Source organism: Cloeon dipterum, chromosome 2 (assembly GCF_949628265.1).
Source record: "Cloeon dipterum chromosome 2, ieCloDipt1.1, whole genome shotgun sequence".
NCBI lineage: Eukaryota > Metazoa > Arthropoda > Insecta > Ephemeroptera > Baetidae > Cloeon > Cloeon dipterum.
In genome coordinates this window covers 5386638-5398303 of record NC_088787.1, presented here as the reverse complement: position 1 = coordinate 5398303, position 11666 = coordinate 5386638, and the positions used below count along the sequence as shown (strand labels likewise).

At 36.5% G+C, this 11666-nt stretch overlaps 1 protein-coding gene across 1 annotated transcript; it reads right to left on the bottom strand.

Moving 5' to 3' along the window:
* Positions 1-2581: 2581 nt before the first annotated feature.
* Positions 2582-8144, bottom strand: LOC135937799 (uncharacterized). The gene is made up of 3 exons (XM_065481047.1): positions 7979-8144; positions 5484-5697; positions 2582-3112 (listed from the first exon to the last, which is right to left on the bottom strand). The coding sequence occupies exons 1-3, from the start codon at positions 8031-8033 to the stop codon at positions 3007-3009; spliced, it is 375 nt and encodes a 124-aa protein (XP_065337119.1). The 5' UTR covers positions 8034-8144; the 3' UTR covers positions 2582-3006.
* Positions 8145-11666: the final 3522 nt, after the last annotated feature.

The following is an 11666-nucleotide window of genomic DNA, read 5'->3' as shown; positions in this document are numbered from 1 at the left end:
GTCAGTGAGTGCCAGCCCATGGCCGAGTCAGCCAATCGCAGACAGGCATGCCGCTTGCGAGGAATGCGCCAACTTCTTCTGCCGCTGCTGCCGCACCGCACTATTAACATAACACAATCGTGAACGTGAAGTAACCCCGACGAGCTACACGCTACACATTTCACCGCCTGATCAACCGTCAGTAACCGGTTTTAGGTTTTAGCGGGTTTTAAACCGGCTCCAAAATGAAAAAATTACGGTCAAAAAGAGGCGGTTAATAAACACGTTTTGAATTAAATAAGGGAAAACCGTCTGTTTCCAGTCCAAATTTACGAGATTTGCGTCCGTGGTTGGTTAACCAGCGTCTTTGTTGTCTGAAACCACTCGCAGACGCGCAGCGATCATGGTCGCTAAAAGGGGCGTGACTTAAATCGGGTGACATAAGAGGCCAACGGTTGAATCTGGATGGAATTCTTTTGAAAAATTCTTTTCTGTACGAATTTTTATGTTTTGCTTCCGTTCTTGTATCTTAATTTCCGTTTTTTGCGAATTCTAATCACCATTTTAAGAGATATTCTTTGACAGGCTCATAATACAAAATGGTGGCCGGTGACATTTATCCGTCGTTAACCAGCGTCTTTGTTGTCTGGAACCACTCGCAAACGCGCATCCACAATGGTCGCCAAAGGGGACGTGAATTAAATCGGGTGACTAGAGGCAAACGGTCGAATCTGGATGGAATTCTTTTGAAAAATTCTTATAATCGCAAATTTTGATGTTTTTTACTATAATAACTTTTATCCTTGTATCTAATTCCAGTTTTAGGCAAATTCCTATACAAAAGGGTGGCAAAAAATGGTGGGCGGTGACGTTCAGAGTATGGTGGCGGTCCAGCGAATAAAGAACGGGGTATATTCTCAATCTCGTGCCCCTCCCCACGCAGCATCCAATGAGCCATGTGTTTTCCTCTCAATCGCTACTATTATTATGCCATTGTCAGGGTTTCACCTGGGGGCGGATCACGGCAACGCAACTTTGAAAGAAAATGGCAACGCTGGGAATAAGGACAGTGTTTTTAAGGCGAAGCTAAAAAACAGTGGCCGTAATCCGCCCCTTGGACGCCCAAAGTAAGGAGAGTAAATAAGCTTTACTGTCCTCTTAGCCTAAGGGGGAATTCGGAGGAGGATCTCATGATCTCAGGTATATAATCACGACTCGCAGGGATGGCTTGTCTCTTCCTCTCTGGATTTCTTCTATAACCGACTGCAGATAGAGCAAAGGCATGCATGGCTCTTTCCCTGCCTCTCCCCCACGCATCCCATGGGTAGCAGAGTTGTACGTTCGGGACTATCAACGGTAATAAACTCTCACAGGTACGGAACCCACTTCTCCTCTTTCCTGTTTCGGAAAGACTAGTTAAAGCAGTCATATCTCTTTTAACATGGCTAAGAGAATCGGCCCAAATTTTGTGAGAAACCTTAGACGTCACGGCAAGGTACCAGCCACTTGAACATCCCTGGCCCGACTTTGCTGACAGCCATGTTTTCTAAAAGGGGGCGTGACCACTAGTTTCCAGTCCATAAAATTCGAGATGTGCAGCTTCACTTGCAGTTTCTCCTTGATTGGTCCACCAGCATCTTTGTTGTCTGAAACCACTCGCGGATGAGCATCTACCATGTTCGCGGAAAGGGGGCGTGACTTAAATCGGGTGCTTTAGAGACCGACGGCTGGATCTGAATTATAGAATTCTTTTAAAAACATCTTTTAAGCTCGAATTTTAATGTTTTACATTCATAACTAAAATGTTCTTGTATCTTAATTTTTTTTTTGTACATTCTTAAATTAGCACATTTGAAGAGAAATTCTTCGGCGAGTCAATAACGAAAAATTCATAATATTCGCGGGTGATACTTACTGTTCGCATTATTTTTTTCTCCCTCCATTAAATTGTTCTCTCTTGAAAACGACGTGTTCGCCACTTGTTCGCCCATTTTGTTGTTTTAAACTGTCACAACGCCGCCTTGCAACGGATTTAACAGAAATATCGCGGATAACTTCCACTAAAATCCAGCGGCCATCTTGAAATATTCAATTTATTGCGCTTACCCTCCAGACCCTTTGTTGTGTCAATTCAAACACTCTCTTTTGGCAGTGTATCCCTCTAAAACCGGTTTTCTCGGTATTAAACCGGCTGCTCCAACGCTGAATGATTCAGTTGGCGGAAACTGTGGTTGTGGTGGCTCAGGAATTTTCGCGATTTCGATGCCAAGCAAGCGTCCTCAGCGGAAGGGATGAGACGAATTTTAATAAAAACCGCTTTGACTCATTTTCGAAGAGAGATACAATTCATAAAATTCGAGTCTTTTTAATACAATTTTCCTCATTTTCAGCGCGACGCATGCAAGAGGTATGCAACCTGCTGGTCTTTCGTGCCCGACAAAATGCATACTTTAAATTGTTCACATCGCGTGCAAATAAAATGCAAATTTACAGCCGCTTGTTTACTTCCTGCTTTTTTATTCCTGCTTATAAATTATTCACCATTAATTAGTTCCTGGGGTAAATAAATTTTTAAGGGGTGAACAAAATTAAACTCAAGAAATTCGAAAGAAAGGCACATTTTATTTAACTAACAGCAGTTGGTTAATTTAAAAAATACAAAAATTGAGTTTCAAACAGAGACTCGTTGTTATAAAGATGAACTGCGAAAGAAGAATTTATTTTATGAGTGCTGCAGCTTGTTTTGCCATTGTTTCGCAGACAAACAATGGAGGCATTCGCATATATATGGCGTCAGAGATTCGCCTCTCGCGTCTTTTTCGTGCAAATACATGAGATTTCTTAAATAATCCACACAATGGCGCGAGGAAATGGACAGAATTTGAGTGACGCGTGTAATATTTCGTTTGGACTTTGCACTGCTCTCTCATTCACACACACACACACACACACGCACACACAATATTATGCACTTAAGTAGGGCGTTCATGCTAATCACTCAGTCAGCCGGCGACGACCGCGATGACATCAGCAGCAGCAAGGGCACAGAACTCGCCGCAGACAGTAGATGATAGTCGAGAGGATGGCCGACAGCACCGCGATCACCAGCACGATGCCGAGAATGTTCAGGATGCTGTAACAAAAGAAAATTATTGAAAATTAATCAAAAGAATGAATATGGTAGTTCTTTTTTGTTTTTAAGGAAAATTATCAGAGTTTTTCTGACAGCTTGATCAAATTTCTAGTTTTGACAGTTTTTTACGACACTCTGCAGTTAAAAATTTATCCATTTTGGTTTTTCTTGGTTGAGAGAAACTGTTTTTTGTTTGAAATAAAATGAGATTTAAAGAAAGGAGACAGTGTTCTCGCCATTTGAAAAGCATGCGTTTCGCTGCCACTGCTTCTCCAAAAACTAAAATAAAGTGCTTTTCTGAGTAAATTTTGGCTGAAACAAGGATTTTGGTATTTTGTAGCAATCGTCTTTAATTTGATAATAAAGATGTTCGAAAAACCCAGAATTTTTCTGAATAAAAAACCCTGCGACACCAGTTCTTTTTATCAAGTTTTTTCCCTAAAATTTCCACATTTTTCCAACACACAAACAAGCCTTAATGTGGTAAATAATAAAATATTTAATGTTAGATAACAGAATCATTAATTTCAAAATCAATTCTAATTTTTGACGGTCTAACAACTTTTCTTGGTCTTTATTATCTGATGATAAATTTAATATGATTAGGGCTGTGAAAATTAGAAAATTTATTTCTGAGCTTTCCGATCTTTGCGGGCCAAACCCCCAAAGTATTTTGCACAAATCCAAGTGGTGTAAAGCCAATTAAGATGTTTTTTTATTAGCAGATCAAGTAAAATGAAACAAATATTTATGAAATTTTTTGAAAAAACTCATTTGCATTATTTATAAGTATTATTACATGATTTTTGTAGAAAAATTACAACACAACGTAATCGATTGTTTTATCCAGACATAAGTTAAACGTGTGTTTATGTTTTCTCCACCGAGAGTTACAGCGGGGGCAAGATTTGTGGCAAGAAATGCGCGAAAAGAACCAAAAGTTTTGGTCAACATTGTGACTTATAATTTGCATTACTCTTACTAATCGTGTCTTTTGGATCGTAAAAACAAACTCTTGGCGCTCGTACGGCAACGCAAAGAGAGCTTATTTTGTTCCCCACATTCAAACGCCATCTTGGATCTGCGCAGTGCGAACCAATTTCTGGCCCCCGCTGTGAATAAGTGCATGATTTTGCGTCGCTATATAGCAGATATTTTTACCACAGTATTAATTTTTATAGAAATTTGTCATGGAAGGAGAGCAAAAATATTTCTTTATTAAAAAAAATGTGGAGTAAATTGCGTGTTTCCAAAAGTTCTAGCCAATTAAGATGGTTTTAAGTTTCACGTAAATGAAACAAAATTATGAAATTTTCCGAAAAAAAACTCATTTCCTTAATTTATGAGAATGATTTCACGATTTTTGTGAAATAGTTACAACACAACGTGTATGTAATCGATCGTTTTATCCAGAAATAAGTGAAACAACGTTAAAAAATATTCGTGTGCTTATGTTCTCTTTACCAATAATTATCGAAATATTACAGATATACGAAGCACTTTCTTTTTTCTTACCAAATAAATAATAATGTGTCCATAAATATTTTTAAAAGCATTTTTTTCATTTAGACAAATTTTGTCACCATGTCAGAAAATGATTGGATCTTTTTAAATATTTGTTTGCGTAAAATTTAAGAAAATATTCTGACGTTTTACTATTAAATATTTTAAAATAAATATAAAAACATTATTTTGGTTTAGTAAATCTCAACCAAAATACGTGCTGGTTATGGACTTTTTTCTATTGAAATGTTTGTAAACTGTTTTGGAAGTGTTTAAAGAACATTTATTTTTGTTTTTCTAAAAGGAGACGATAAAATCGAACAAAAACGTTTCAGCCGGATGGGTTTTAAAAGCATTAGAAGAGAGGAAATCAAACCGGAACTGATAAGCATCCAATCTGATCATAGAATTTATAATTAGCAAGTGCGGATGCATTTTACAGGACTCATTGAATTTATTCTTAACGAATTCAAATGTAAATTTGTTTGTTAGTAAATATTTGTTGAAAATGTTATTTTCCTGGGGATATTTTTCTTATCTATCAAGCTTTCTTAAACGAAAAGTTTTTTGGTCGCTCGGAGTGGAGCACTCTGATGGTTTATTTACATTAAAAAATACGCTCTAAACTGTAAAAATGGGGAAATACATTAAATAGATTAATGAAATTTATTATTTTTTATTTGTTGCCTGCTCCAATGATTAAAAAAAACGCAGAGAAGAGTCAGATTTCCCTTTTGGCTTACCATCTTAATTTAATATTTAAATTTTTATTTTGATTGGTTGTGTTCCAGCTCCTTAAATTTCTTGAGATTAATCTCTTGGAAAACACTCTCAAATAATTTAAATTGACGAAAAACTTGATTCTTACGTGTTTTCAGTGATGGAGTTGCGGTCGCAGCAGTAGAAGTTGAGCGAGGTGATGTCATAGCAGCAGAAGTTGTCGCCGACGGCCAGCACGGAGCCGATGGTGATGCCGTACGGAGGACAAACCATCGGGCTCACCGACTTGTCTACCATCTCGTTCACGATTTTCTGCAGCACAGTCGGACTCTGCGAGTTGCACCTTCGCGCATCTGCGTTGGCTGAAACAAATTCATATTTTTTTTTTAAAAAAAAAAAAAAATTATTTTACAGAGAAAATGAATTTTAGACAAAATAAAGTTTTGAAATAATATGTCCCAATGATTATTTTACAACTACTGTGAACTAACAATAAGAACAAGTTTTTCTCTTTATGAGTCTTGTACAGTATAGACAAGTAAATTATAGCCACATCATCATCCGCATCTTGCGTCATCTGATATTAGATTACATTCTCGTGCACTTAACGTGATAAACTAATGCAATGTGAGTTAGCCCCAAATTGCGCAACTCTTTAAGTTGAAATTCTTCTTTTTTAATTCCAAAATAGAAATTCAGTGAGCGGAAATCAAATCGAGGAAAAAAATGGCTTGTTTAAAAAATTATTTTTTTCTGAAGTTTTAAGACGCCTAGCTCGATATTTAAAATTAAATTTTTAATTCTTTAAAAGGGCCGAACTCACGCTACGCGCAGATATGGCGTCTGGTAGAGAACGGCGGGAAATTTACAAACATAAAATTAAATCGGCTTTGCAATTCATGATGACAATGCCTTCAGCTTAATGAATATTTTAGTTGTAATAAATAAATATTCTTCTTTTTTTTTAAAAAAAAAAGTTGTTCTTTCTTTATTAACAGCTGATTAGCCCGGTAGTGGCGAATCGACCATTAGTAAATGTAACAAAATACGCGGGAATGAAATTATTAGATCGGCACGCCTCTTTTTCGACGCTTCTGATTGGCAGTCTGATTGGCCTCCATCATTCCGACGCCATATTGAATTCTGACCGGCGGGAACCAACACAGATCATAACCTGGCCCCCGGTGGGAATTGCGACTGCGCAGAAGGTTTTGATTTGGGTCACGCATGCGCAGTAATGTGTTTCAGCCTCCCAGTGAGATTTAGAAGCGATATGAACATACTGCGCATGCTTCAGATGCGCACAAGTTTACTGCGCAGCTTCAAAATTGGCGAATTTTTCATGCCAACTGATATTTTTGTTTTTTTCTTTACTAACAGCTGATTAATTCGCGAATCGACCGTTAGATGGCACATCAGGCTAATGGATAAAATGTACGAAATTCGCGGGAGTGAAATTATAAGGTTGGCACGCCTCTTTTTTACGCTTCTGATTGGCTTTCATTATTCCGACGCCATATATTGACTTCTGACCGGCAAAAATAACCAACGCAGATTGCTACCCGGCCCCCAGTGATTTAAAGTAAATTAATGGAAATGAAGAAAAACATTTACCGATTTTTTTTAAATATGATGAATCTTAAGATTGACAAAATTTGAATTTCAATCGTTCGTGTATCAAAATGCAATTTGAATTCCATTTGAGGCAGTGTAATTGCAACATAATTTGATGATACGATCACTCATGGTGTGATAACTTTGATAGAGGAGGTCATCTATTAATATTCAAGTATGATAATGAATTAATTCAATCCGCCATGTGCGTACTTTCAATTGCAACATATGAACTTGAGCTGCTAAGTACGCATACGTACGAGCAGGAAAGCATGACTTTTATTTCATAACAAGATGAAATCATGATAGGAAAGACCAGTTTCCCGTCTCGATCAAAACTATGACACACAAATATTTATCATTGAATTAAAAATAAAATGAGAATTTCGTTTATTTGATTAATGGGCATTATTGAAACGCTTTGATGCTTTGAGTCAAAGTTGGATGGGAGCCAAGATCTCTGGCTCAGAGGAAAGAACGTGAGAGTATAATTTCGACCGCTGAAACAGCGCACTCAAGCAGAAGTTTGTTTCTTTCGTTCATACGTACGCTCGTGGTTCGTGATCCCGTGATTAATTTGTCAGCCCGCGCCTTGAGTCTCGAGCGCAGCGGCGTCATCGACAGGAAAAACGCAGCAATTCGACCCTGAGTGGATGAATAATACTCACCCACCCACAAAGTAATAATTTAAAATAATTTAAATGTCCAGAGACCCTGAATAAATAATTTTAAACCTTCTCCCAGCTAAAATAAAATTGTTAAAATGATGTTAATCTGTTTATAAATAATTAAAATCGTCAGGTAAATTATTTTTAAGCAATTTAAATTCCCAGGGTAGTAAAAAGGTTCAATATGGGACCTGAGGAGAACACTCCTTTCAAAAGAAATCGCATATTGCTCTGACCCTCCGAGGCAACTTTCTAACTCGGCGCCGGCGGCCTTGGACTTTGGGAACAATGCGAATAATTCGGCTCGCACGGATTAAAACTCAGGGTCGTCCGTCGCATTTCGAAGGACGCGTGCTCTCACCTGCGACCAGGACGGACGCCAGGATGGTCATCAGGGCGAACAGTTTGTGCGTCATGATGCTGCCTGTTTGTGTTGATTTTTCTGTTGCTCAGGGCACACCCACGACTGCTTTTGCTTTCTCGACGCACCCACTGTAACTGAACTGGCCCCGCAAGAACCAGCGACAGCGAGCGAGAGTCGTTTTCTTTCTCGGCGGTGAACGAAAGCCGCGTCTGCGCCGTTCGCACCTCCTCGCTAACCAAACAGTATACCGCCGCTCGCCGCTCGCTAACCTTCCGTCAAGCGCAAAGTTCGTCCGCCTGCCACCTGCCGCAGACTCGCGACAGGTGAGCTTTTTAAACGGTTTTAATTTTTTATTAAATTTGCGGGACGTAACGATGAAATTTTTGTCAAAATGCGACTGTAGATGAGAGCGCGTCCTTTTCTTTGAGTCGAGAAGAGAAATGATGCGATCGTATCAAATAAATAATAACTTTCTTTTAAAAAAATATGTTCTGAATTATTCTTTTAAGTATTTTATTTAGTTTGCAAATTTAGGACTTTCTCTCTTTCCTTTTTTCACGCAATATCACGATCACAGTGGCCAAACTAATAAAATAATTTGACAATTCATCAGTTGCATAAACCCTAGTTGTTCGAAGCCGCCAACAGATGGCGCCACCGTAGACATTCGGTTTTAAGGCACTTCCGCTGTGATTTCAGACTCAATCTCGCTACTGTGCATTCTTCAATTAATTAGCTTTTTTGACGTGCTGAACCGATTTTTGGTTTTCACGACGTCAAAAATAAAGCAAATCAATTAAAAAAAGCAAAATAGCTAGATTGAGTCTGAAATCGCAGCGGAAATACCGTAAAACCGCTTAAAAAAATTTTTTTTAAGAAAGTCTGTGGTTGCACCATCTGTTGGCGGCTTCGAACACTAAGGGTTTATGCAACTGGTCAATTGTGAGTTAAATAAAAATATACTTCGATATATAAAAATAATTTTTTAATATTAATTAGATGAAACTCTTTAATTTTCATATTCACGTTTAAGGTTGGTGCAAAATAATTAACAGATTAAAATTATAAATTTAACCTACAAAAAAGCAAAATTTATATTAGAAATATATCTAGATTAGACACGTACACGTAGTTCTTCTTTTTTGATGACAAAAATGAGCAACATAAAATACTGAATATTACAGAAAATCAAAACTTTCGTAATATAAAAAAATTTTAACTGTGACTAAAATCCTAGATCTCATTTCGGGTTCGCAAAAACCCGCATTTTCCGGAAAACCCAATGCATTATGCTGTTTTCTTGTTGCAATTTTGCGCATTTTCCTAAATACATGCATTTTTTAAAAGATAAAAATTTTTGCGCAAAAAACCAGCGGTGCATTTTTGCGCATTGCAATATTGGCAAGCCCTGGTCAAACGTAATTAGGGAAACTTACAAAAATCATTAAAAATTGAATTTTTGGAAAAGTAATTGAGGTTTGAATTTTGAGGTGCATTTAAAGAGGAATGATACTGAAAAAGCCTGTAAAATGCTTGTTGCCAATGCATAAACTCATCCCTTAGGATTCATTTAAAGCCTAAATTGAGCTAAGGAGTGCTGTAATTTTTTGAGAAAATTGGCTGGAAAGTTACCGTGCTTTTCAGATTGTAATGGCTGTCTCCTTACTTGAAATCCGATTTAATTTGAAAACCAAGAGTTTCCCCAATAAGTGGCATACACAGTTGGACAGATCTCGACGAGAGGAATAGGAATATGACGAGAAAATATGTTCGAGCACTCAACATTTTGGAGAAAATTGGCACAATTTGAATTTTTATTGTAGGAAGGTCATTTTTTTATTATTGCAAATTGTTGAACTAATTGTTTATCGATCAACTGCTTATTGCCTCCAACAATTTAAATAATTTTCAATTGTTGCCCAGTATCATTCCACTTTAAGGGTGTTTAGCAAGGTTCGCCAATTCCGCATTTAGCGCCAAAAAGCACTACTGTTTTTTGCACAAAAATAAACAGCTGGAAAAACCCACCATAGTTTTGGGATTTTCCGCATTTTCCCGAATAACCCCGAAAAAGTCAAATTTCGTGCCAAAAAAGTCAGAAATTTTGGAAAATTAGAATTTTTTTATCCAGCTGAATCCAGTGACTTTTTTTATTGATTTGTAAAAATCTTTTTTCTGGTCATCCATCGTGAGAGTTTTTATTTTTCAATAAAAAGGCATGTGTTTTGGATGCATCAGATAAACCCTCAAAAATGTTTTTGCATTGCAGTGGATTTTTCAAGTGGTTTGTGTGAACCCTGTTTATGTCGCTTGTATATTCTAAGATAAGGAGAGTCAATTATATTTCAAACTTAAATATTACTCCTCATTCGTTCATTTTATTAAATTTAAAATTAATTGAGATATTTTTCATGCATTTCCACGATTAAATTGGTATTATTAACAAAACAGTAAGATTTTTTCACATTAATAATATAATTAAACAATAATTGTGACTAAATTAAAAATATTTTTACCCTCGAATTTTAATTTTTTATTTACATGATGGGTAAGATTGAGTAATTAATTTCATAAGGAATTTTGTTAGTCTCATGCTGAGTTTTAAGGTTGGCGCAAAATATTTAACAAACTAAAAGAAAAATAAAAAATGACCTTAAAGCAAAACTCTATTGGAAATCTACTTGAATTTGAAGTAAAAAAATTTCGTTTGAAGACAACATAATTTCTAAATAAATACCTGAATATTTTTGTCAGAATATCTAAACTTTCGAAAAATCAGGACATTTTTGAGTTGCAAAAAATACTTTTGGTTCCTCTTAGAGAAAATTACATTTTAAAGAATATTTTTCATTGCACAATCTCAATGTTACTTTCGTAAGAATATTTTATTTGTCCATTGCAAAAGTATTGTTCACTCTAATGCTCTCTGGAATGTGTTTTCCGACGGGCGAAGCACTTGTCGCTATAAAAGCATGAACAAAAAAGCCCTCGAATCACTCGAGAGTGATTTTTCCACGCGATAACATCGGGCAAGTGCGGGAGACATTCGCATTAACCTCACAATTTTGGCAGACGGAGTGGTGAGAAACAATATTTCACTGAGCTTATTCATTTTCTTGTCTAAGAATTAATTTCTAAAAGAGCCCAAATTAAAAATATTTATTCCGAGATGGTTTTCAAATAAATTAACGTGATTTTGGGTGTTTTGATTTCCCCCAATAACAATTTAAAGGTTCTCTAACGGCCAGTAGACATTTTCAGATGAATTTTGTGCGAAAATAGAAAATTTGAGAAACATTTGCTAAATAGGAAAAAATTGGAAATTTAATCAGCTTTCTGAATTTAGGCAACTTTTGACGCTGCTATGAACTTTAATCAGGCCAAACAAACACCCTTTTAAAAAATCTGCAATTTTTGAAAAAATAAAAAAATTAACTTTGAAGAATCAAAACCACTATTTTTTATCTTCTCATTATTACATTTTCTTAATTTTTCTCATCCCGGAAGCATATAATTTCCTTTGCTAAAAAGGGGCGTAACCGGTAACATTCGGAAGATTGAATTTTGGGGCACTTTTGTTCAGAAGTTGTTGACAATTTTTTAAATAAAAAAAATCACTATCATTCCAGTTAAGAATTCCTCTTCAAGAATTTCCAGAATAATTATACTCAAAAAAGCCCCGCGC